Here is a 25,947-nt window from a genome sequence, read left to right as displayed (position 1 = left end):
AAGAATCTGCCTGCCAATGCAGGGGACATGGGTTCGAGCCCTGGTCCAGGAAGATCCCACATGCCGCGGAGCAACTAAGCCCGTGCGTCACAACTACTGAGCCTGCGCTCTGGAGCCTGCGAGCTACAACTACTGAGGCCTGCGCGCCTAGAGCCCGTGCTCCGCAACGAGAGAGCAGTGAGAGGCCTGTGCACCACAACGAAGAGTAGCCCCCGCTCGCCACAACTAGAGAAAGCCCACGCGCAGCAACGAAGTCCCAATGCAGCCAAAAATGAACAAATGAATAAATTAAAAAAAAAAAAAGGCATTATGTTCTCCCCTGTGTATATTAATTTTTTTTCCTAATCTTTCTTTTTCTTGCATAGTCTCTGTATAATGAGTTGCTTTTTCCCCCTCTCTTATTACGATTTTTCCTCATGTGTTTGATAATCCTTGGTTGTCTGTTAATGTTTAAAAATGAGGGGCTAAAAAACTCATTGGAAACTCTGGATGCATGGGTAAGGTTTGTTAGCTGTGCAGTTTATTGTAGGCTAGCCCTGTCCAATAGAAATATACTGTGAATCACATATGTAATTTTAGATTTTCTAGTAGCCACAGAAAAAGAAAGAAAAAAGTGAAAAGAAACATGTGAAATTAACTTTAATAATAAAATTTTTAATCCAGTATATCTAAAACATTATTTTAACATGTAATAGATATAACAATTATTATTATTATTATTATTTTTTAAAGTTATACAATTTTTATTTATTTATTTATTTATTTATTTATTTATTTATGGCTGTGTTGGGTCTTCGTTTCTGTGCGAGGGCTTTTCTCTAGTTGCGGCGAGTGGGGGCCACTCTTCATCGCGGTGCGCGGGCCTCTCACTATCGCGGCCTCTCCCGTTGCGGAGCACAGGCTTCAGACGCGCAGGCTCAGTAATTGTAGCTCACGGGCCCAGTTGCTCCGCGGCATGTGGGATCTTCCCAGACCAGGGCTCGAACCCGTGTCCCCTGCATTGGCAGGCAGATTCTCAACCACTGCGCCACCAGGGAAGCCCCGATATAACAATTATTAATGTGATGTTTTACCTTCTGTTTTTTATATGAAGTTATTGAACTCCAGTTTTTATTTTACATTTATAGCACATCTCAGTTTGGATGCTGAATTTTCATGAAGATACTTGATGTGTATTTAGATTTGAAAAAATTTACAAGTGAAAGGTAGATTCACATACCTAGCATGTTCCAAACATATTGATACTTAAGTTTAACAATAACAATAAAATATTAGCTTTTAATTTTAAATTTTGATACAATTAAATAAAATGAAAAATTCCTTTTTCAGTTGCACTAGGCACATTAGAAGTGCTTAATAGTTACCTGTGTCTGGTAGCTACCATGTTGGATGGCACGGTTCATCTGCTTGGACTATGTCAGTAGCTTAATGTTGTTTTTCAGTTCCCCAGAGAAGGCTCTTCCAACCTTCTGCCTCAAGGATAAGGGTTTTGGGGTGCTGGGGTCCTGAGAAACTAGAAGGGGGAAGGTGCTGGGTGTCTCAGCTTATAGTATGCATAGATTAACTTACTCTTCTTTTTGGTATAGGATCTCTGCCCACAACTGTGCCTGGCATCCCCTGATCCAGAGATCTGTGTTTTACCCTCTTCTAAGAATAAATTTCCAGACTTCTGCTGGAGTAAGGGAGGGTAGTCTCCCGATGGCATGGGGGGAGGGGTGTTGGGGGGTAACGGAGGATCTACTGGTCCAACTGCTTCTTAAACAGCTTTCAAACCAATCTTATTTTTGGGCCTCCCCCTCCCTCCAACTGCCCATTTCTATAGGTACCTGGTGCTGCTAATTCCTGAGCCTGTTGGGATCCTTAAGTACAATTTGGATTGGTCATTAGCTTTTCCTACGGCAGGTTTAGGACTCAGTTTTCGTAGGTCTGTTGGGTCTTAGTCCCAGCTTCAAAAGTTGATTGAATTATGCTTTTCTTGTTCTTCCCAACCTTGTAGGCTCCTTCCCTCTATCATTTTTTTCTTTCTAAAAATTCCTTTTCTGTAGATGTAGAAGGGTTTCAAAAAGCGGGGAAATTTGATTCAGTCTACCGTCTTTTATCTGGAAGTTCCTATTAATCTGTATTCATGAGCAGATTTTGATATGCTAAAAAATTTCATTCCGTATTTATGCTTCCTTCAGTATCTATATTTGTAGTTAAAGGTTTTAGTATAGTTTTAGTGGAAGACTCAGTAGGAGGGACAGGACGATGAATTATTTAGTGAAGATAAGTAAGGGTTTATAGTTTGGGAGCAGAAAATAATTGATAGCAAACAAGGAGAAAGGTGAGTGTAGAAGCATTTAGAAAGAAGTAGGTGGGATCATTAGAGACTATGTTAAAAAGCTTGAACCTCTGGGGCATAAGGCATAAATATAGCTCCAGTAGCATTTATCTTCAAGGTCTCCACTATTTTTAGTCCTTCTTACTTTTCATGAGCTAGGAACCTCTTGTTGCATATCTCAGAGAATCCACAAAACAGTTAATGATATAGTTAAAAAAAAAAAAAAAACTTAACAAAGCTGTTTGTAAACTGTATGTTCAAGATCTGTAAGGAAAGCACACATAGTATTAAATAAGTAAATTAATTAACCCTCAGTATACTGTAGCAGCAGGTTCCATTTCAGTAATGGAATTGAGCTTGCTGTTTGGGTGTTCTTTTGGGTTCTGAAACAGAATTTTGCCTGTAGTACTGTGGTTCACTTTGCTGGTAGATGCTGCCCTCTGTTGGAGTAGTTGAGGAAATGCATGGATCATTTTTGCTGTCCTTACTCAAATTGAGCACTAAAGCATGGATAATTTTTTTAAGGAATAAATCTGTTTCTAATGATGCACCAAGGAAAGCAAGGGAGACTGGTTTCTTCCTTCTTAAGAAAAGAGATGTTTACTTTTGTTTGTAAAGGCAACAGTTAGTGGGCATTAAATGGGAACAAGACAAGAATCTGGGGAATGCGAAGATTTAGGGCTTTGGAATCTGGAGACCAGAGTTCCATACCCAGCTTGCCCCTATTCATGTGACCTCAGTGATTTACTCCACCTGTCTGGGCTTCAGTTTCTTCACTAATGCAGTGAAGAGGTGGAATAGATTTGAGGGCTTTTGCAGGGATTGGTATTTTAGGAGAGCAGCCCCAGATTATGGTATTTGTTCATAGGAGATATAATGACTAAGTCTTAGGCTCTACCCTGAAGGAACTTAGTCTGGAAATGGCTAGAGGAGGCAATCAAAAGACAGTTGTAATCCACTTCTAGCGCTGTGAGACAGGCAAGTACCTATTTCTGTATACACACAAGGAGAGGTACCCACCCAATTAGGAGGTATCATCCTGTAGGGCCTGTTGGAGCTAGCCTTAAAGCACAATCTAGTCTGAGGGAAGCAGCAGCCTAGAGAAAGTCTGGGGTTGTGAGACAGCAAGATCTATTTGTGGACCTGCAACTAGTTAGGATGCCCAGAAGATAGAGTTTGAAATGGAGGGTTTGTTGAGAGATGAGTCAAGGGAGAGAAGCCATAAGTGTCATATGCCATGCTAAGGAATTTGGATCTTAACCTGAGGGCAGTAGGGAACTATTGCAGGGTTTTAAATGGGAAATAACATGGACAGCTTGGCATTTTAGAACGATTACTCTTGGATATAGTATATAGAATGGATTTTGTGTTGGGCAGACGGGATTGAAGGCAAGGAGATCAGTTAGGAGGTTATTACAGTAAATCAAACAGGAGATCATAGTGGCGTGAACTTCAATAATGGGGATGGAGGGAAGAGAAATAAGAGTCTGCAGACAGAAAGAACAAGTTGCTGGTTTGTTGTTCTTTAACTTAAACTGCAGCTGAGATTGATTCATTAGACCCAGGTTCTGTTACCTACGTTATATCCATCCCAGAATTGTTTGGGTTGTTGCTTGGTTCTGAGGGAACATTTTGAGTTTGGAGGACAAGGTTCTGGAAGCACTTGCTCTAGGAGCAAATAAGTTTAACCCTGGCAATGGCAACCTAACTATAAACATTCATTCTTTTTGTGGCTTGTTTCACCTCTGTGTGTCAGGTGACTTAGGGTGGTAACAAAAGGAACTGTGAGTCTCCTTGGGTGTTGCTGTCTCTGCTTCATCATCCTTCTGCCTTTGCTGCCCTTCTGCCTTTACTTTGTGTAAACAGCACACACAAAGTAACTTTAGATTCCATTGACACTGAGCAAGGATCATATGGTTTCGGGTGAGTGATTAGCATTCCATCAGTAGAAGGTTGACCTCCTCTGGACCGTGGAGGGCAAAGTTAAGATTCACAGTTCACACTGGATTTAACCGAACTCTGACATGGCGCACATGAACATAAAGACATAGATTTTTCTCATCTGTAAAAAGGTTGGTAAAGTAGTTTTGTGACAGTGTCAGAAATAGTTTTTCATTAGTTGAGGAAGGTTCATCAAGAGGCATTTACTATACTCTTCTAAGGACATTAGCAAAAATAGATATGGTTTAAAACTAAGTATTAGAATGAAGAGTTCCTGCTTTCCTATACCTGCTTGTTCAGATTTTTGGGGGTAAAGTGTAGCACATATACAGAAGAGAATATAAAACATACAGAATAATTATAAACTGAACATCCATGTAACCATCATCCATATCAAGAAATAGAATATTATTGTAAGCACCCCTGAAGCCCCCTGTCCCCTTCTGCAGTCATTACTCTTCCACCCACTTCAGGTAACCACTGTTTTGCCATATGTGGTAATCATTCCCTTTATAACTGTACATCCTAAATAATATAATTTAGTCTTGCATGTTTTTAATCTCAATGTAAAAAAAATAGTACATTCACTTTTATGTTTGTGAGTAGCTGTAAGTTCATTCACTTTCTTTGTGTAATTGTTTTCCACTCTACCATTATACGAGTTTATCCATTCTATTCTTGATAGCTATTTGGATTGTTCTCTGTTTTATTGATAGATATTACAGTGTTGCTGTGAACATTCTTGTTATACACAACCTGCTACATATGTGCAAGTTTCTGAAGGGTAGATTTATAGGAACTGATATGTTGAATTGTAATATATCTGCATATTTTAACTTTACTAGATCATGCCATACTGTTTTCCAAAGTGGCCATAGCAATTTACATTCACACCAACAGTGTGGGAGAGCTCCCGCTGCTCTGTGACTAGACAGACACACATGAAAATTTTTGCTAGTCTTGAGTGTGAAATGATATCTCGTTGTGGTTTTAGTTTGCATTTCCTTGTTTACTAATGCAGTTGAACTCATTTCATAGGTTTATTGGTCATCCCATTTAGAGTTTTTTCAGTTCTCCACCTTTTTTTCCCCAAAGGGTTATTATATTTTAGTGACCTTAAAACTCCTGCCCCTTACCTAAGGGAATGTGCTAAGGAATAGTCTGGCAGAAATCTAGCATGTGGGAAGGGAGCCTAGATCCTTTCAACTTATTTTCTCCTCTTTTTTTCCCCAACCCATCTGGTATTTGGGAGGTTTCCTGGCATTTCACTGATCCCTCTTCCCTTTCTTCTCCCTCGTTTTTCCTGTTCGTAGACTCTGAAGCGGCTCATGGCAGATGAGGTAAGGAAATTTTGTTCAGCATGTGCATGGCTCATTTCCTACACTATGATATTTACCAGTTGCAATAACTGACTTTCTATAACTTATAAACGTGATATGGGTTCTATTCTCATCATCCCAAAGCTTTTTCCTAACTCTTTGCTCTGTTTGACCCATTGCATGCATTTCCCTGGCACATTCATTGGCTTCCAAGGTTAGGCATGTTCTTTAAACTCCAAGCTGACTTGCTGTCTGGATGCCACTCGTGTCATCTGAAGCCCCAGAATGCTTGCAGATATTTACTGTTATTTTCAATCAGGTAGTGCCGATAAGCTGCAGCTTATCGGTAGCTCTTTTTGAATCAAACACTTGTCCTTGCAGTTTAAGGAGTGGTTCATGAGCATTTGGTTGACAGAGAGATGACATATATACCCCTGAAGTAGATTATATTCTTTGCAAAGGGGATTTTTTGGAGAATATGTACTGAACTTTTGCTGCTTACATAACACAAGTGCTATGGAGTGTACAGAAGAAAGAAAAAGGAATGGTTCCTGGTTTTAAGGCATTTCCTTGTTTCTTGTATATGACATATCTAATATTAAAATCTATGGTCACACTTACCTCTTGAAGGGAGAGATCCTCTGAGGGCCTGGCCATATTTATTATTGGATAGCTAGAGGGAAACAAAAGGCATTTTACTGAGCACTCTGCACATGAGGTGCTTTCAGTTCTGTGCTGCTAGAGGGCTTAGAAATGGCAGGGGAGCTAAAGAACAAAGTTTTCTCTTTGTAGAGAGTTTCCAATTCTTAACACTTCATTCCTCTTATCTTTGGATGAAGGTGAGAGTACAGTCAGTGTAGTAAATTAGGTACAAGGAAGACTGGTTTCTCTTTTTCACGTCAGAAGAGCCTTGAACTGGCCACAAACCAGAGGAACCATGTACGTATAAGAGGTTAGAGGCTATTTGATGTGTGCTTTGTTGTGTAAATGAAAATGGATCACTGCTAATACTTTTTTTTCTTTCTCAGCTGGAGAGATTTACCAGCATGAGAATTAAGAAGGAGAAAGAAAAGCCTAATTCTGCTCAGAGAAATTCTTCTGCATCATATGGGGATGATCCCACAGCACAGTCATTGCAGGATGTTTCAGATGAGCAAGTTCTAGTACTCTTTGAACAGATGCTGGTAAGTTTCCCACCCCAAAGCATTGCTTCTTCTTGAAAATGCTTTTACGAGCATGATGGGCCCTTTTTTGTGTACAGTCCCCCTTAACTATCCTTTAATTACGAAAAATTCCAGGCTTAACAGAGAACTTCTTAATAGCAGTCCCATTAATGAAGGGACTACATACACAAGCGGCAGTCCGTAAGATTGGAATCTATGAATTAGGCTCGGAAATATCTGATCACTGACCACCTTGTTAATGTCCTTCAGCCCAGCAACACTTTAGCCACAAAGACATAAAATGAGTGGGCCAGCTCTTGTGGTAGTGTGATGACCACCTTTGGGTTAGCCAGAGTAGATGAAGTTTTAAAACATTCACAACAAAATCTATACAGAGAAGAAGCTGAGTGACTTCCCTGGTGGCGCAGGGAATCCGCCTGCCAATGCAGGGAACACGGATTCGATCCCTGGTCCGGAAAGATCCCACATGCTGCCAAGAAACTAAGCCCATGCGCCACAACTACTGAGCCTGCGCTCTAGAGCCCATGAGCCACAACTACTGAGCTCGCATGCCACAACTACTGAAGCCCGTGTGCCTAGAGCCCGTGCTCCACGACAAGAGAAGCCACCGCAATGAGAAGCTGCGCACCGCATCGAAGAATAGCTGCCGCTTGCCACAACTAGAGAAAGCCCGCGCGCAGCAATGAAGACCCAACGCGGCCAAAAATAAATAAATAAAAGGAAAGGAGGGAGGGAGGGAGGGAAAGAAGAAGCTGAGGAATGGAAAGGCATTGTTTGCCCGAGATCTTCTACTTAGTGGTGAATCTGGAAAGAGAATTCTGATGTTACAATCACTAGAAGACCTTTAAAGGTTGGGGCTGAGGTCAGTTCAATAATGAGCTGTGCATGGATGTGACTGACTTTGCTGTCTTCAGTGAGGACCATTGAGTGGGGAGGACCCTGAGTGAATGTCCACTAGTGCTAAGTCTTGGAAAGTTTTGAGTGCATGCTTATAAGGTTTCATAAGACCTATATATTAACTTGGATTTATGATCTCAGATTCAATTAGAGATTAGTGGCAGGCCTAACTTAATTAAAAGCATGTGCTTAAAACCCTTAAAACTGAGGCCTGGTACCTGTGGTAGTCACCACTCAACCAGTACTACTATTATTACTTTTCATTGAAGCTTTCAGTTTGTCTCATAATAATCCAGGTGTGTTAAGAGTCTAAGAGTATGATCTATCAAGACAGTCTCTTGGCCTTGGATTGCAAATTTAGATGTCTTTAGGGCCAAGGGAGGAAGCATAAATAAGTTAAGCAGGCTACATAGAAGATGATAAAAAGGAGAAGGGACTGCAGTAAAATGAAGGACTTTTGGCATTTTTGATAAACTCCAGCCACAATTCAGTTCCAGTAGGTTTTGTAGCATTCCAGTTGGGAATGCTAGCCCAGTAGTGCCAGATATTTCTATTTTTCAGAAGAAACCAGAAATCTCTATTTTTTTTAAAAAAACAAAAATTGTTTTTTAAAAAACAAAGATCATAGCCAGCATTCAGATTTCCCTAATTAGGTCATTTAAAAAAAAACAATTTGTTTGTTCAAATCACAATTCCAGGTAAGGTCCATTGTGATATTCTACTAAGTTTCATTTGAACTATAGGTTTTCCTCCCTCTCTTTAATCCTTGCTCTTGTTATAAAAAATTTGTTGAAGAAACTGTTTGACCTGTAGAGTTTTCCATAATCTTAAATTTGCTGATTGCATCCCTTGGTGCTATAAATTCATATTTTTATATGAAGTCTCTCAAATTTAAAATGTTGAGCTACCCAGACAAAACATACTTTATCTTTGGGTCTGATTCAACCTGAGGGCCAGTATTTTGCAACTTCTTTGTTCAATTTATCTGTAAAAGGAGGAAGAAAGCACCAGGTATTGAGTCAGAAAGAAGTCAAATTATTACTGTGACAATTTGGTGATGGTGATTCCTTCACACATCACACACATACACAAACACACACATGGGGAAGAAATTGAATATATCCTTTTTTTTCTCCTATGCTTTCCCCATTTCAAATAATATTCTGGACTTGTTAGGGTTAAACTTGTGCTCACAGAAATAGGAGGCTCAGACACATGGTTATATATGCAACAGGGTCAAGCAGAGCCTTTCCCCCAGTAACACACTCCAGGTTATGTCTGTTGAGGGAATTTGTCACAGTTTCCAGTTCTTTCTTCATGGGAAAGGAGTTTGTACAGGGACTTAGTTAACCAGGGGTAATGGGTGTCTAGGGCCTAGAGTGGTGCAGATTTTGCTGGTGTTTGCATGATGCCAGTCATCCAGTGCTTCAGTCTGAAGAGATTATTAAGGTCCATCCTAAGTGCAGAAAATACTATGTTTGCTTTTCTTTCCATAATGCAAAATATGTTTTCCCTCTATATTGAGAGTCCACTTTTGTTAGGAAAAAAGTTAGTGTATGTGTATAAAAATGTCTGTTGGGATTTATAATAAAATGTTAACCACATTTATCCCTAAGAAATTCCCATCATCTATAATAGCTTAAGTCTCTAAGGATCAGGAAAATTTATTTATTCAGTAAGTATTTAGTGTGTTCATCTTTTTACTAAGTATACTAAACATTAAACATTGAAAACTTGTAAGGAATTCAAGGCAATTTTTCCCCCTTTTTTCCTCCCGTTTCTAGTTGGATATGAACCTGAACGAGGAAAAACAGCAACCTTTGAGGGAGAAGGACATTATCATCAAGAGAGAGATGGTGTCCCAGTACTTGCACACCTCCAAGGCTGTGAGTCCTGGGGCAGGTACCCATGACATGGGAGACTGTGCCCTTATCTTGGACCTGTTTGTTTTGCTACTTTTATAGAACATTTCATGTCCACATCAGTTCTATTTCATTCTTTCATATAAACCTACTCATTTTTTACTCTCATTTGAGTTACTTTTCTTACATAATTTTGCTTGATTCGATCTTCATGAAGTATGTATGGGTAATGGGAAGGAAATTCTGAGTCTCACATAGTTTGGTGGTATGTGTAATGGGTGTTTGCCCTCATATTGTTTAAACTGTTAACTAATTCTGGTCCAATTTATGACTGAGTCCAGTGCTTACTAATCTCTATATGCTCCTTTCCAGGGCATGAGTCAAAAGGAGAGCTCTAGGTCAGCCATGATGTACATTCAGGAGCTGAGGTCGGGCTTGCGGGATATGCCTCTGCTTAGCTGCCTGGAGTCCCTTCGTGTCTCCCTCAACAACAACCCTGTCAGGTGAGGATTCTGAGGTAGTAACAGGAGTGAGAGCCCAATGTTGGAGCTCACTGGTGGGGATTAGAGATCAAAGGAGTCAGGGAAGTATGAGAATGTTTTGGATTGGGAGTAAAGAGTTGCCAGGATACACTTTATTTTGGTGGATATTTATTGATTTGATTTGATATTGCATCGTCTTTGTCTCTTCCTTACAGTTGGGTGCAAACATTTGGTGCTGAGGGCCTGGCTTCCTTGTTGGACATCCTTAAACGACTTCATGATGAGAAAGATGAGACTGCTGGGTGAGGACTTCCAAGTCTTGGCATCTTCTAGGTGGAGGGTAGTAGAGGACTTGGCTGTTTGCTCTAAAGGAGAAAATGGCAGTTAAATGGAAAGTTATGGACTAGGATATTATGCTGTTAGCTGAGAATGGGGTTTATCATAGGGGTGACTGGAGAATGAATGATGATTATAGGTACAGGAAAAGGAGGAACTTAAATTTCACGGTGAATAACACAAGATATATACCACATAAGATTGTGAGTCTCCCAGCACAGGTTCTTATCCAGTCTGGAAATAGGGTCTGATTGAGTCTAAAGCTCTCCTGTGATCTGGTCTGGGTCATATCTCATTTGGAAGTCTTATAATACACTTGATCAGTTTGGGACTAGCTTTATGATAGTCTTCAGGATTGGAATAATTCTGGGGATACCTTGCACTGTCTTAGGTTAGGCTACCTTGAAGCCAGCCTGACCCAAAATGATTTCTCTACTTCCTGGGATCTTTCCAAAACAAAACACAGGACCTCTACCTCCTGAACGTACAGACTTGAAACCTCTGACGCAGTGAGGCAAGCAGTAATAGGTGGGATGTTATCCTGATAGAATTTAGCCCTTAGGAGCCTACAGGGAGTTGAAGGGAAGATTTTAATGTAATACTGAATTCTTGGTTTATGAGAGGATTAACCAATGGTTCTTTCTTCAGCTACCTCTTTTTGCCAGTGTTTTAGGGTAGAGTGCTATGTGCTAGAATTTACTCAGCTACTAGTTGGGAGTGTTCCTAAGACCCTTGTTTACAAGATTGAAAAGTCAAATGGGGGAGGGGTATAGAATAAAGGGACTTCACTGATTATGTCTTCTACATGCAGAAGCTACGATAGCCGTAACAAGCATGAGATCATCCGCTGCTTGAAAGCTTTTATGAACAACAAGGTGAGATATTTCCCATTCTCATTCAACCCCCATCGTGACCGCTGTTTTTTTCTCTTCTGTTGGCAAACTCAAAAAAAGACCTAGGAATATGAGGTTCAAGGCTTCTAGCTTTCCCTTTTAGTATCGTAACTTTTTGATCGCCACATACACATACTTTTATGGATCTTTTCCCTCAGTTGTAATGTCTGTTTCAGAGGATAGGCTTAATTTTCTTCTTCTGTTTATACTTTCTTTTGCTAATTCTTAAATTTCCTGACCTGTAGTTATTATTTTTGGAAGGTTTACTTTATTTTCGTCTTATTTGTTGTTGTTTTTTCCCCAGTCTATTCCTACTGTACAATCTTTTCTTCCTTCCTTCCTTCCTTCTTTCTTTTTCTTTCTCTTTCTCTTTCTCTCTCTCTGTCTTTCTCTTTCTCTTTTTCTTTTTTTGTCTGTTTAGTATTTCAACTTAGGGAACCTACAGTTATTTGTTCCTGAGTGCAAATCTGTCTTCCTCACTGTTTAATTTTGTTATAATTATTCCACTGGCTTAGGGGGAGCATTGAAAAGAAACATAAGAATCAAAGTTTTTATTCTTGGAAGACATAGAATTCTGTTGTGTCTGCTAGAAAATTATTTTGCTATGCTCATTTCTGTTTAGCTATATTGGAAAAAGTGTTCTACCCTATATTAGTTTGCTAGGGTTGCTATAACAAAGTACTACAAACTGGGTGTCTTAAACAACAGAAGTTCATTTATCTCACAGTTCTAGAGGCGATAAGTCCAAGATAAGGTGTTGATAGGTTTGGTTCCTTCTGAAGGCTGTGAGAGAGGGTATGTCCCATGCCTCTCTCCTAGCTTCTGGTGTCTTGCTGGCAATCTTTGACATTCCTTGGCTTGTAGATGCATCACTCCAATCTCTGCTTTTGTGTTCACATGGCGTTCTCCCTGTGTGCACGTCTGTGTCCAAATTTCCCCTTTTTATGAAGATAACCATTATATGGGATTAAGAGCCCCCCCTACTCTAGTCTGACCTCATGGTAATCTAATTACACCTGCCAATGACACTATTTCCAAATAAGGTTACGTTCTGAGGTAATGGGGGTTAGGACTTAAACATACGAATTTTGGAAGGAACACCATTCAATCCATAAGAACCCGTAAACTTGTCCTTGGTTAGATGCTCTCATTTTTAAGCCTCCCTTTTCTCTTTTTGTCCTACCAGTTTGGAATCAAGACCATGTTGGAGACAGAAGAAGGAATTCTGCTGCTGGTCAGAGCCATGGATCCTGCTGTTCCCAACATGATGATTGATGCAGCTAAGCTGCTTTCTGCTCTTTGTATCCTACCACAGCCAGAAGACATGTATGTGACTGGAATTATTTCTCTTCTCTATTTTTTTTTATCGTCTTCCTTAGTCTAGAGGAATATTAAGTTGCTTAGGTGTCCACTTAGTCTTAAATACTAGGTAAGACTATATTTCTTACATGAACACTGTGTATCTTAATATTTAAGAAAGATTGTTAAGAGATGGAAGCTGTTCTGCATGTACCACTGGTTATCAAAGGTACAGCAGGATCTCCTAGATCTCCATTAATGTCTGTATTGTCTAGGACAAGGGTTTCTTTTTACATTTTTTTAAAATTCAGAAGTAACACAACATTATTTTTAAAATTCAAACAACATAGAAGTATATGAAGTACAATTTAACAACGTCATCCCTTTGGCAAACCCTATTCTGCAGAGGTAACCACTGTTAATGGTGTGGTACAGTCTCACAGATCATTTTCTAGCACAGACAAATATTTACTAAATTCTAACACACCTGCCACTCCAAAAGATGGTTTCTTAGAATTAAGGAAAGATGGCTTATGCCTATAAAACCAATCTCATGTATAGGATAGATTTTTTTTTTGTGGAGGGGTTTGGTTTAACAAAAGCTAAATCATACCACCATTCTTTTCAGCTTAACAGTAGCTCTTGGACATTCTTCTCTGGCAGTACTTCTAGATCTATCTTATTATCTTTAGTGGCTGTTTAGCATTTCATACGCTGTATGTCCCATAATTTAATGATTCCTTCATTGCTAGACTTTTAGGTAGAATTTTTTTTTAGCACATTCTGACCCCTGCTCCAGATGATAAAAAATTTTATTATTAATTCTTGTGCATACATTCTTTGTACATATATTATTTCATATTTATGTGTTTATGTTGGATAGATTTTCTAGAAGTAGGCCAATGTTATGTGCATTAAAAAATTGGTACTGTTAAATGCCCCTCCAAAAGTTGTACCAATTTATATGCCATAGAACATGGGGTCTTAATTTGGTAAATATAGGTAGGAGTCTGGGGCGGATTTTAGGGAGTGCATTTTTCTGAAGAGATGGTCCTTAGTTTCCTGTTGATCTGGCCTCTGCCTTAGGTGATGAGAAGAATAATGTGAGAAATCCAGAACATTGATAATGTCTGTTTCCTAACTGATCTGTGCCTCTGTATAATATACCTGTTGTGTACCTGTCTGTGTCAGAGCACCTGACCAGTTCTCTCCCTTTCCTTACTCTCTGGCAGGAATGAAAGAGTTTTGGAGGCAATGACAGAAAGAGCTGAAATGGATGAGGTGGAACGTTTTCAGCCACTGCTGGATGGATTAAAAAGTGGGACCTCCATTGCTCTCAAGGCATGTATACCTATGAAACTTGGCCCAAAAGTAGAATTCAAGATAGAAAGACTTAAGTTCATTTGACCTTTTAAGAGAACACGTGGAGTGGTTACCAATGATATGTATTTCAAAGTTCTTTCTGAAGGGAAAATGATTACCCTTCTCTCCAAGAAGGCAGAGAAAGAACTGTTTTCCTCATTATGAGATGGAAAAAAAGGCATGGTATTTATTTACAAGCTAGAAAAATCAAGGCCTAGAACAAATTATACCATAGAATCCCTGGAATACTTTAGACCTCTGAGCTCTCCAGACCTGTGTTTAAACCAAGTTGTATTGCTATATATAAGGAAGTCATTCTTGTAGTTTTTGTACTGAATCTTCTAGGTTATATTTGGGGGCCTCAGAATGCATGTAAAGAGAATGGAATCTTGATCTCTAGGAGTTAACATTGACACAGCTGCTGAATTTTCTTATTTTAGGTGGGATGCCTACAGCTGATCAATGCTCTCATCACACCAGCTGAAGAACTTGACTTCCGAGTTCACATCCGAAGCGAACTGATGCGCTTGGGGCTGCATCAAGTGTTGCAGGTGAGATGCAACACTTCATTAGAAAGACTGGGCTGGTTCCTTCCTGCTCTTATAACCCCATCATCCCTGGGATGACTTTGGTTTTCAGTTTAAAAACCAGGTTGAGGGAGTGCCTTGGTGGTCTAGTGGTTAGGATTCAGCACTTTCACTGCCGTGGGCTGGGTTCAATTCCTGGTTGGGGAACTGAGATCCCGCAAGCCATGCGGCACGCCAAAATTTTAAAAATTTAAAAAAAAAAAAAAAACCAGGTTGAAATGTTTGGGGTTTTAACCAGCATAGGACACTTTTGGGTTCCCCGGCCTATACTTTTGCTGTTGACAGGACCTTCGAGAGATTGAAAATGATGATATGAGAGTGCAACTAAATGTGTTTGATGAACAAGGAGAAGAAGATTCCTATGACCTGAAGGGACGGCTGGATGACATTCGAATGGAGATGGAATATCCTTTTACTGACTGGGTTGAAGACACAAGACATTCAGTTGCATTCAGTTGTAGATCCCTGTAAGAAATGGTGTGGAGTTGATGACTTACACTAGGGCATTAGCCCTGTCTTCTTTGTAGATTAGGCAGGTGCCTTTTGATTGCCATTGGATATATTTACCTCAGTGTGGACCAGAGAAGTTGGGAAAGGTGATCTGAGGGTTGCTCAACATGGAAGCAGCCATCAAAATTAGTATAGACCTCCTAGAACATGATAGCTTAGCTTATTAAGATGTAGAGCTGGTTTTTGGAGAACACAGACAAGTCAGGGAGTGAGGTTGTAATTTGCTCTCTTGTATGTGTCCATGAGACGGACAGGGGGAGTAATTTGGTTACCTATTGATACTTGCCCCAAGTGCCTTTAAGGCAGTTACCTTTTTGTGTCTGTCTACTGCTCGATTTTCAAGCCAAGTACTAGGAGTTTTCTGTCTCTGTGTATAGTACCCCCTGACTCACTGGACCCCTGGCCAAAGAAAGTTTATAGAGCTTCAAGTTTAGGGCAGGGTTTACAGGAGGAACAGCTGTTAGAATAGAAGTGCCATCTTGCTACTTCTCCCGAGAGTTGGGCAAGCTACCTGTCAAACATAGTTTCTAAATATATGCTTTCCTTAGCCTCTTCTTCTTTTCCACTGATTTAAATGAAGTCTTCCAGATTCTCTTAAACACAGTGAAGGATTCAAAGGCAGAACAACACTTCCTTTCCGTCCTGCAGCACCTACTCTTAGTCCGAAATGACTATGAGGCCAGGTAAGATGGTACACCTGTGGAAAGTTTTGAATTTGAGCCTAAGTGGAGAGTGCAAAATTCTTAAATTCAAAGATTGTCTGTAGAGAGGAAAGGAAAAGACAAAGACATGGATTAGAGTTCATTTTTAGTTTCAGACATAAAGGGAGTTGCCGGTTGTCCCTTTAATCCAACTGAAAGGCACCTCTATGGAAGAGATAAGAGTGTATAAGGTGAACTGCCTCCCTCTTTTGGAATGGGGTGGTGGGGTGGAGTAAAGATGATAGCAAAGGAAGGCAGCAATTTAAAGTTCATTCATGTTGGAACATGAGATTCAAGCAGTAGAGTAGAGATTCAGCAATAGTACTATCCATCACAGGCAGGATCAAGCTCAAATTTTAGATGGAAAAGGATTTGCACTCGGAGGCAGATGGCAAGAAGTTTTGACTATCTGAAGTAGATGGGGTAGCTGATGTGGAAGAGGGGGATTTCTTAGCATGGCAGCAATACTCTGTTAATTTTATGAAAAGGTCTTTTCCAGAACATTTATCCTCAGGTCCTTCTGCTGTCAAAGCAGTTACCTTTCTTGATCCTGAATACCAAAATTATATTTTGGTTTTCCTTTAATAACCTTATTTTGTTTCTTCTGTAGACCACAGTACTATAAGTTGATTGAAGAATGTATTTCTCAGATAGTTCTGCACAAGAATGGGGCTGATCCTGACTTCAAGTGCCGGCACCTCCAGATTGATATTGAGGGATTGATTGGTAAGCATATTTGCCTGTCTGGTTCCATAAAACATCTCTTCTATCTTTCATTTTGCATCTTTCTTTCAGTGAAAATTTCAGAGAAGATACTTTTCCAGCCCCCGGTATTTCCATTTTCACCCTTTCTTAGGTGATATAACCAATATATGTGCTAGGAATATACAGGCCTTTAGTTTATTTCTACATAATTCTAAAAATTTATCCTGTCTCATACACCACCCCACCTTTTGAAGGGACTTCAGCTATTGTCTGCTACTCCTGCTGGTCCCAGAGATTCATAAATATTACTTGTAGGCGTTCTCTGTGCCACCCAGCATGGTGGCCTTACTGCATAATAGGCACTCAGAAATTATATGTTGAACTTAACTGAAAGTTCCATTTCTTTGTCTAGTACAGAACATTAAGAAGGATAAGAAAAATAAACAAAAAGAACAAAGACTGCCCTTTGGTTATATGGAAGGGCTTAGGCAGTGAGAGGGGAAGACGAGAATTGGGAACTTGACTTTCTGACTGTTGGCCTTCTTTTTAGATCAAATGATTGATAAAACAAAGGTGGAGAAATCTGAAGCCAAAGCTACAGAGCTGGAAAAAAAGGTATGTATGAGAGATAAAAAATAATTGGAGTATATCTTTCTTTGTCTAAGGATTTTGATTTTTCTGACATGTGAAACAATTACCTGTGATATATTCAGTGTTCAGCACACAATAGCAGTTCCTAGGGGAAACCTTTCTGGTGTAGGTTACTCAGTGGAGAAAGTGGTATGGATGTGATCATGAGGAGCTAGTCAGTCGTGAGTTTGCACAGTTCTTGGGCCCCTGAGCAGGAGGAAAGACAGGTGACACTCTCATATAACATTGACAGCACTCGAGTTTGCTTGGCGTCTCAGGCCTTTTATCCATAGAACAATAGGAACTGGAATATGTCTGAATTCTCTTTTTCTCTTTGATTAAGGACTCCTATTGTTGATAGGTTTTTGATGCATGAGACTACTGGGATTGTGCACCTTAGCTGTCCTGGTTAAATGTCTTTAAAATCTTAGTTGTTGCTGTTTTTTAAAATAACTCAAAGTATAGATAGACTATGGAAATAATCCCTGGCTTCCCACTCCTTTAACCTTGATTTTAAGGTCGAAATCATGGTGGCCTTTTTTCCAGGCATCCCTTGGGTCTGTGAGCTCAACAGATCAAGGATTAGCACAAAACAGTAAATTATGGGGAATAACACCTGGGCTTTGCTGAGATGGGGAGCTTACCGGGAGCCTGATTTCTTTCTCCTCTAGCTGGACTCAGAGTTAACAGCCCGACATGAGCTACAGGTGGAAATGAAAAAGATGGAAGGTGACTTTGAGCAGAAGCTCCGGGATCTTCAGGGAGAAAAGGATGCATTGGATTCTGAAAAGGAAAAAATTGCCACAGAGAAACAGAACCTGGAAGCAGAAGTGTCTCAGCTCACAGGAGAGGTAATATCTGAACAGGGAAGGCAGAGTGACCTGTAACTGCCATCAGCAGTCTCAGGGTGAGCTTGTGTTGGAGCAGGACTCTGTCATCTTACTCCCAGGGAGGGTTCAGATACTAATAGGTAATCTACTTAGATGGCGCATATTTTTAAAATCATAAGCTGTATTGTTTTGGGAGTAAGTAATACATAAGATAGAAAATTTGGAAAATACAGAACAACACAAAGAATAAATGAGTCACAGTACTACCCAGAAATAAAGATAATAGCCTTCTAATAAACTTAGGAGTAAATACTAAATAAACTGTTCTCATATTTGCTATTTTTCTCTTATTTTAGTCATCTCTGGACAGATTTATGCCCACACACTCTCTCTGCAGTTATAGATATTTATATGATCTGTGATACTTGATAACTTGATCACCTATGTGGTTATATAATTACTTGTATAGCACATATGTTAATTATGTACCTAGAATATTTGATTTACTTGATCATTGCATTTTCTTTCTTTTTTTAAAAATTAATTAATTAATTAATTAATTACTTTTATTTTTGGCTGCGTTGGGTCTTTGTTGCTGCGCTGGGCTTTCTCTAGTTGCGGTGAGCGGGGGCTACTCTTCGTTGCTGTGTGCAGGCTTCTCATTGCGGTGGCTTCTCTTGTTGCGGAGCATGGGCTCTAGGCACGTGGGCTTCAGTAGTTGCAGCATGCAGGCTCAGTAGTTGTGGCTCGCAGGCTCTAGAGCTCAGGCTCTGTAGTTGTGGTGCACAGGCTTAGTTGCTCCGCGGCATGTGGGATCTTCCCAGACCAGGGATTGAACCCGTGTCCCTGCGTTGGCAGGCAGATTCTTAACCACTGCGCTACCAGGGAAGTCCTGATCTTTGCATTTTCTAATCAAAGAGAGAGTTTAACATAAACTTTGAAGTTGCCTTTTTAATGCAGAGCATACTGAACTAGGAACATGAAGACCTGAATTCCAGTTTTGTCTCTGTCACTAAATAGCTATGTGACTTCAGGTGGAGCCTTTCAACTGTCTGACTCCTTTCACTCCCTTCATGTGTAAAATGAGAAGTTTGGATTAAGTAATTTCTTAGGTCCTTTCCAGCCCCAGTGGTCCCTGAAGTGGAGTGAGAAGTACTCCCATTGGTGTTATTTCTGTAGGTTGCCAAGCTGTCCAAGGAACTGGAAGATGCCAAGAAAGAAGTGGCTTCACTCTCCACTGCAGTTACTGCTTTAGCCCCTCCTAACAGTGCTACTTTTCCCCCTGCCCCTCCTTTACCTGGTGACTCTGAACCTGTCATTCCCCCCTCACCCCCTTTACCAGGAGAGGTTAGCATAGCCTCCACACCCCCTCTTCCTGGGGGTGGGGCCATTCCTCCTCCACCACCTCCTCCTCCTCCTCTGCCTGGGGGTGCCTACATCCCCCCACCCCCTCCTCTGCCTGGGGGTGCCTGCATCCCCCCACCTCCCCCTTTGCCTGGGGGTGCCTATATCCCCCCACCCCCTCCTGTGCCTGGGGGTGCCTACATCCCCCCACCCCCTCCTCTGCCTGGGGGTGCCTGCATCCCCCCACCTCCCCCTTTGCCTGGGGGTGCCTGCATCCCCCCACCCCCTCCTCTGCCTGGGGGTGCCTGCATCCCCCCACCTCCCCCTTTGCCTGGGGGTGTTGGCATCCCCCCACCTCCTCCTCCCTTGCCTGGAGGACCAGGAATGCTACCTCCCCCTCCCCCTCTTCCTGGTGGAATCCCTCCACCCCCTCCATTTCCTGGAGGCCCTGGTATTCCTCCACCTCTCCCTTTTGGAGTTCCTGCAGCCCCAGTTCTGCCATTTGGATTAACCCCAAAGAAACTTTACAAGCCAGAGGTACAGCTCCGGAGGCCAAACTGGTCCAAGGTGAGAATTTCTGTCCATCTCTTCATCTGTAGGTTTTAAGAAATCACTTCAGTTTCCTACTTTGTGTTTTGTGCATGGTTTGGCTTCCCTTTCTTATGGCTCACATCTGTCTGTCTTCAAGTTCCACTCATGTATATGTTTATTCAGCAGATAATAGGCATATCCTATATGCTGGATATCACTTGGGAGAGTTCTTCGAGCCCTATACTCTGCTGCAAAACCTAAACTTATCCTTAAGTTAATGTTTTTGCCCTTTTCTCTGAGGATATGAGTGCCATGGGATACCACACAGTTTGATAATAGTCATTTCACCAATCTGCAAGGTACTGATAATTTTGTTGATCCAAAAATCATGGGTTTATGAATACAACTCCCTACCACTCCCACCGCCCCCCCGCCACACCCCAGTAAATAAGTTACACAGGATATGTTTGCATGGCACAGTATGTGTTTGAGAGCGCTGTGATTCTGCATCAGCCTTTTGCTTCTGGAAACCAAGTTAAAATAAAGGAGCTTAGGGATTTGTTCATAAAATGAACAAATTTGGTACAGTTCGCCACCCTGATGGGAAGAGTGTAACGTAGAGCAAGGGAAGTTGTGAAATAAAGCCTTAATGCTTCTAAAAGTAGAGGATTTGGGGTTAGAAGGAGGATAAGCAGCATAAGTGATTCTAGTTGTTGAATAATCACCAATAGACACATAACCTGGAATCATCATCTCCTGGTCCCACCACAAAGAGCATAGCTGTTCTCTGTGTCTCAGGTTAGTCTTATTCTAGTATGATGTTGACAATAACCAGCCAGCTGCTTCTTTTGCATCTTAATCAGTTTTCTAGGATGGAAAGTACAGAGCTCAGTTTAGTAACTCTTAACACCTGCCTGTATCCACAGTTTGTCGCTGAGGACCTTTCCCAAGATTGCTTCTGGACAAAGGTGAAGGAGGACCGATTTGAGAACAATGAACTTTTCGCCAAACTTACCCTTACCTTTTCTGCCCAGACCAAGAGTGAGTCCTTTCCTCTTTCATGCAAAGGGCGAGTGTAGGACTTAGAACATTTGTTAAGGGGGTCTCCCATTTCTTTCCCTTCCCTGGGTGAGGGTTGAAGAGAGCTGGGAGTTCCTATTCAGAAGAAAATAAGCTGGTTTTGTATTCTGGGGATGCTGGAGTTGGCAAAGAGAACTGTTGCATGTACGTATTTTTCCCCCCAGTTTTTTTGCATGTAGGTATTTTACATGCATGTAGGTATTTTACACAAGTGTAACTTGTGGGGATATGAGATTAATGTGACAGAGCTCAGGCTGGGCTGAGAGTATCATTTTGATGATACTCTTGAATGGATTCTGGCACTGCCTTTAAGGTGCCATCTTTAGACCTACATATGTAATTGATAAGAGCTGAGCAGAGTCTTTAGTAGGTGAGGTGGCTGAACAACTGTCTTTGTATGATAACAAAGAACCATATGTGATCCCTTTTCTTTTTTCCATTTCTTTCCAATATTTGATGCTTTCTCCTTCCTGGCACTTTGCTCCTGCAGCTTCAAAAGGTAAGAATACAGAAGAGCCTTGTAGTTGGGTCTCTTGAATATTAGAGAAAAAAATGAAACAGATGTAAAGGGATTTCTCTTTAGAAAACTAAGACTAGAAATTGGGGATTGATTTCTCTTTTGCTAGTTTTTTTTTAAGAGTCCAGAAGGACCAGTAGCTCTGATGTTAGCTGACAGGGAAGAAAATTATTTTAAGCTGAAGCTACAGTATACTTGCTCTTTCTTTGGAAGGTGAGGGACAACTTAAATAATAATACTGTTACTTTACATTTGTGTTGTATTTTACAAATTTCAAAGTGCTTTAACATATTTTACCCTATTAGGACTGCAAAGAAACCTTATGAGATAGGTTGGGTGTATATTATCTCCATTCCATAGCTTACATAGCCTGATTAGTTAGGTAGCTTGCCCAAGGGTATAAGACCAGATCCAGGGGTCTTGACTTCTGGTCTGTCTTTTCATATAAATTCTTGCTTTTCTTCTTCACCTTCATATCTTCCCCTTTATCTTAGAAGAGCTGATCTATTTTGCCCTTTTCTTTCTTCACTTCCTAATTCTTGTGGTTTCGTGCTGTTTTGTGATGGGACACTTACAGTTATTTCCCAAGAGGGATGCAGTATTTGAAAGATATTGTCATGTACCTAATGACAGTTATAACCTAATAATCTTGTATTTCCATCTTCCAGCTTTTTTGTTTATTTTAGAGGTTTATTATGACCCTAGTGATGATAATTAAGTGCAACTTCAGAGCACTCCTTCCCTCCCGCTGCCAGTAAATAAGCATTTTTAAAGACAATTACTACTTTTTTCCTTAAGTGATCTGATGGGACTAGGCTGTACTTCATTCTAATAAGATACCTAACAGAGGGAGCTTTCTGGTGGCCTAGTGGTTAGGATTCGGTGCTTCCACTGCAGAGGCCCGGGTTTGATCCCTAGTCAGGGAATCATCCCGCATGCTGCATGGCATGACACAGCCAAAATACAAAAAAAAAAAAAAAGAAACCTGTGCCTCTGGCAGCCCCTAGTTACGTGTATGTATCTAGGAGTCAAAGATCACAGTGCTCAGGCCTGCCCTCTTGCCCTAGCATTCCAGGCAAAGTTGCCTTTTCCTCTAAGAGATATATCACCTTGTGAACTAAAGTTCAGCTCGGAGAGTTACTTCTACCTGCTGTTAAAAATGCTGTGATAATGACCACTTATACTACTCTAGAATATCAACAAAGACTAGTTGACAATGAAAATCAAAATCAAATTTGCTAAATTTGTAAGTTCACAGAATGTATCCCTGTGTTGGCCTTTGGTGTCATTTCTTTCTGGTGGCTGCATTCTGAGTGCCACTGCAAACGTACACTGACTGGGTCCCTTTTCCTCCCTGCTCTGTTACCATCCTTCTTTTATCCTGTACATTTGTATTGCTGTTGATTGCAGTGGAGTTTTCTGCAGTTTAGTGGTTTGCCTTGGCATTATATTCCCACTGTGAATTGGTATGTAGTGTGTGTGTGTGTGTGTGTATATATATATATTTTTTGGCTGCGTTGGGTCTTCATTGCTGTGCAAGGGCTTTTCTCTCTAGTTGTGGCGAGCAGGAGCTACTCTTCATTGCGGTGCTTGGGCTTCTCATTGCGGTGGCTTCTCTTGTTGCGGAGCACGGGCTCTAGGCGTGCGGGCTTCGGTAGTTGTGGTTCGCGGGCTCTAGAGTGTAGGCTCAGTAGTTGTGGCACATGGGCTTAGTTGCTCCGCAGCATGTGAGATCTTCCCAGACCAGGGCTTGAACCCATGTCCCCTGCATTGGCAGGCAGATTCTTAACCACTGCGCCACCAGGGAAGTCCTGGTATGTAGTATTTTTTAAATACCTAAGCAAGACCTTATCTCATCGTTTGTTATTTTCAACAGGGTAACCAAACTTTTTAACGTTCCTTTAGCCTTCAATTTCTGCCCTGGAAACTACTTTCTGTTCATTGATGATTCTAGCTTCCTGACAGCTTTGGCTCCCCCCCACCCTCTTAAATTATTCTTAGAAATCTCTGTATCTTAATCTGAAAGGAATAAGTATGAATTAGTCAATTTAGTTTAGTTTAGTGTCAGTATTGATTTTCATGTAATAATAATCATCATTAGTAGTTTGCTGCTACTTTGACGAAGGACATTTCTAGCTAGTTTTTAAATATCTTTAGTTAGGACTTTCAGGTGTTAAATTGGCACCCTGTCTTAATTTCCCAGTCTTTTTTTTTTTTTTTTTTAATTTTATTTATTTATTTATTTATGGCTGTGTTGGGTCTTCGTTTCTGTGCGAGGGCTTTCTCTAGTTGCGGCAAGTGGGGGCCACTCTTCATCGCGGTGCGCAGGCCTCTCGCTATTGCGGCCTCTCTTGTTGCAGAGCACAGGCTCCAGACGCGCAAGCTCAGTAATTGTGGCTCACGGGCCTAGTTGCTCCACGGCATGTGGGATCTTCCCAGACCAGGGCTCGAACCCGTGTCCCCTGCATTGGCAGGCAGATTCTCAACCACTGCGCCACCAGAGAAGCCAATTTCCCAGTCTTTTTATTAGGAAGCACTAGAGAAGGTGTTCTTGAAAATTATTAAATCATGAACAATTTTCCAAACATCCTAAATCTTAATCATTTTAAGAAATTCCTGGGAGAGATTTCTTTTTCCTATCAAACAAGTACTCATGGTTTACCCAACTCTAACAGTTATCACATGGAGCGAAACCTTCCTGCTTGTCATCAACCACACTACATCTGTATGTTTCCAGTCATCTTCTCCCAAGAAACAAATACTGCTCCCTTTAAAAATTATTTCTTCTTTGCATTTTCAGTGTTTTACTGACTTTAATGTTTGGTTTAATTTTTTCTTCTACATTTTCTTCCTTTCTTTTCCTTTGAGTTACTCTGCAAATCTATGGTGATGCAAGCAGTATTTGAATGTCAGGGCTTGTTCTAATGTGTATTTCTTGGTGACAGAATAGTTGCTTTGACATCGTGTACATGGGCATCAAGTAGCAGATGGAGGTGCTGCATGTGGACCCGGTGCCACAGTACCCACCGTGATCAGGGTAACTCCTGCTCTGCCTTTCCTGATGCAGTTTTGTTTTTGTTTTTGTTTTTGTTTTTGTTTTTTTTACCTGATGCAGTTTTGAGCCTCCCTCTCTTGGTTGGCAGACTTAATACAGACTCCTCCCAAGTAGCCCCTTTCTTTCAATATGGCCCCCCAAAAACACTTTAGTAAAAAAGACTTTTTAGGCTTCTTAGAGTTTAGGTTTTTATCAGGTAAGGAATTTCAAGCTAAGGAAACTTCAGAGGTGAGGACTCAGAGGATCTAGAGCTCCTCAGTATGAAGGCAAGGTTTACTTTGCTTTTGGTGCTTTGAACATCTCTAGTATAACATTTCAGAATACATTCATTCTTAATCCTTTTTTCAAGTAGATAACCAGTTTCAGTTACCAGGTCTCTCATTCATAGCCTTAATATTGATGGTATAATTAAATGATAGATAAATACTCATTGCCACTCTATAACTATTTCATCTTCCAGATGAAGTAGAGATAGGGGTTAAATAATTTTTTCAAGGCCCTATAGTAAGTGCCAGCGGCAGGATTCAGACTCCAGACTGTGACTCCAAAGTCCTGCTGTAACCCCCTGCTTCCCAGATGTGTATGTCCCTGCCCTAAGAGCTTCTGAAAGCTTAGATCCAGACAGAAGCTTGAGGAAGGAGGTATGCTGGCTTCTGCTACCACCTCATTCATTCTGTCACAAGTATTCTTGAATTGGAAGTGACTCTTATGAGTACAAAAAAGGAACAACATTAGATTAGGGAAAGTAAGATACCAGATATTTAGGGTTGAAGAAGAGGAGCCATGTTCTGATTACAGTATATTCAACTCTAGCAAAACTAATCCAGCTGGAGAAGCACGACATGCATATCTAGTACAGTAGACATCTTGCTTAGATGATTTCAGCCCAGTAGTTGCCAGTCTTGATGAGGAAGTTATCTGGACACAAGGTTTTCATAATATTGCATTGTTTCATCTCTCACTTGCTAAACACAACTCTCTGCTGTTTGTTAAGCATGGCTGTATCCCCCTTATATTTTAGTGGTACCTGAAACCTCCCATATAATGATGGCTCCTCCAGGAATGAACATCAAAGAAAACATCCGCCTTACTCTTGACATCTGCCTCCTGTAGTCAGAGGTCTCCAGCCACTGCTTCATTAAGGTTCAGGAAGATGTGTGCCTTTTACTAAGAAGAGCTAAGAGAGAGGAAATGGTCCTCAAATTTATACTACAGATTCTTTTATGCATTTTTTCTCTCTTAAGGATTATTCTCTTGTTTCTAATCTCTTGACTTTCTGTAAATCAGGAATTTACTTAGTTGATTTATTCCTTGACAGAGAATATTTTGAATTTTGATTTGATAGGCAATGCTGTAAAACTTCTAGTCCTTTTTCACTCTCATGCTTATGGTGATCAGCCAGGAGTCTTTTATCATGGTTTCTTTGTTGAATCTGCTTCTTGAATTCCTTGGGAACATGTTCAGTAGTTAAATTTTATTATTTTTCATCTTCTCCTAGGGAGCATTTTCATCACTGTGGTGGCCTCAGGTCATTATTTCTATGTACAAGATAACTAGTTTTT

The 25,947-nt window shown here is 40.7% G+C and overlaps 1 protein-coding gene across 1 annotated transcript in view; it reads left to right on the top strand.

Moving 5' to 3' along the window:
• Window positions 1–25,947, top strand: part of DIAPH1 (diaphanous related formin 1) — a 97,627-nt gene that overhangs the window by 21,572 nt on the left and 50,108 nt on the right. Inside the window, exons 2-17 of the mRNA XM_082378730.1 lie at window positions 5,575–5,601; window positions 6,609–6,764; window positions 9,446–9,547; window positions 9,896–10,026; window positions 10,221–10,307; window positions 11,153–11,216; window positions 12,421–12,560; window positions 13,766–13,874; window positions 14,336–14,446; window positions 14,768–14,886; window positions 15,559–15,675; window positions 16,304–16,419; window positions 16,949–17,013; window positions 17,700–17,879; window positions 19,038–19,769; window positions 20,660–20,774. Coding sequence (XP_082234856.1) covers window positions 5,575–5,601; window positions 6,609–6,764; window positions 9,446–9,547; window positions 9,896–10,026; window positions 10,221–10,307; window positions 11,153–11,216; window positions 12,421–12,560; window positions 13,766–13,874; window positions 14,336–14,446; window positions 14,768–14,886; window positions 15,559–15,675; window positions 16,304–16,419; window positions 16,949–17,013; window positions 17,700–17,879; window positions 19,038–19,769; window positions 20,660–20,774 — 2,371 coding nt within the window. The remainder of the gene's footprint in view (window positions 1–5,574; window positions 5,602–6,608; window positions 6,765–9,445; window positions 9,548–9,895; window positions 10,027–10,220; window positions 10,308–11,152; window positions 11,217–12,420; window positions 12,561–13,765; window positions 13,875–14,335; window positions 14,447–14,767; window positions 14,887–15,558; window positions 15,676–16,303; window positions 16,420–16,948; window positions 17,014–17,699; window positions 17,880–19,037; window positions 19,770–20,659; window positions 20,775–25,947) is intronic.

The sequence above is a fragment of the Balaenoptera borealis genome (assembly GCF_965194805.1).
Source record: "Balaenoptera borealis genome assembly, chromosome: 2".
Classification (NCBI taxonomy): Eukaryota; Metazoa; Chordata; class Mammalia; order Artiodactyla; family Balaenopteridae; genus Balaenoptera; species Balaenoptera borealis.
This window is presented reverse-complemented; position numbering and strand designations above follow the sequence as displayed.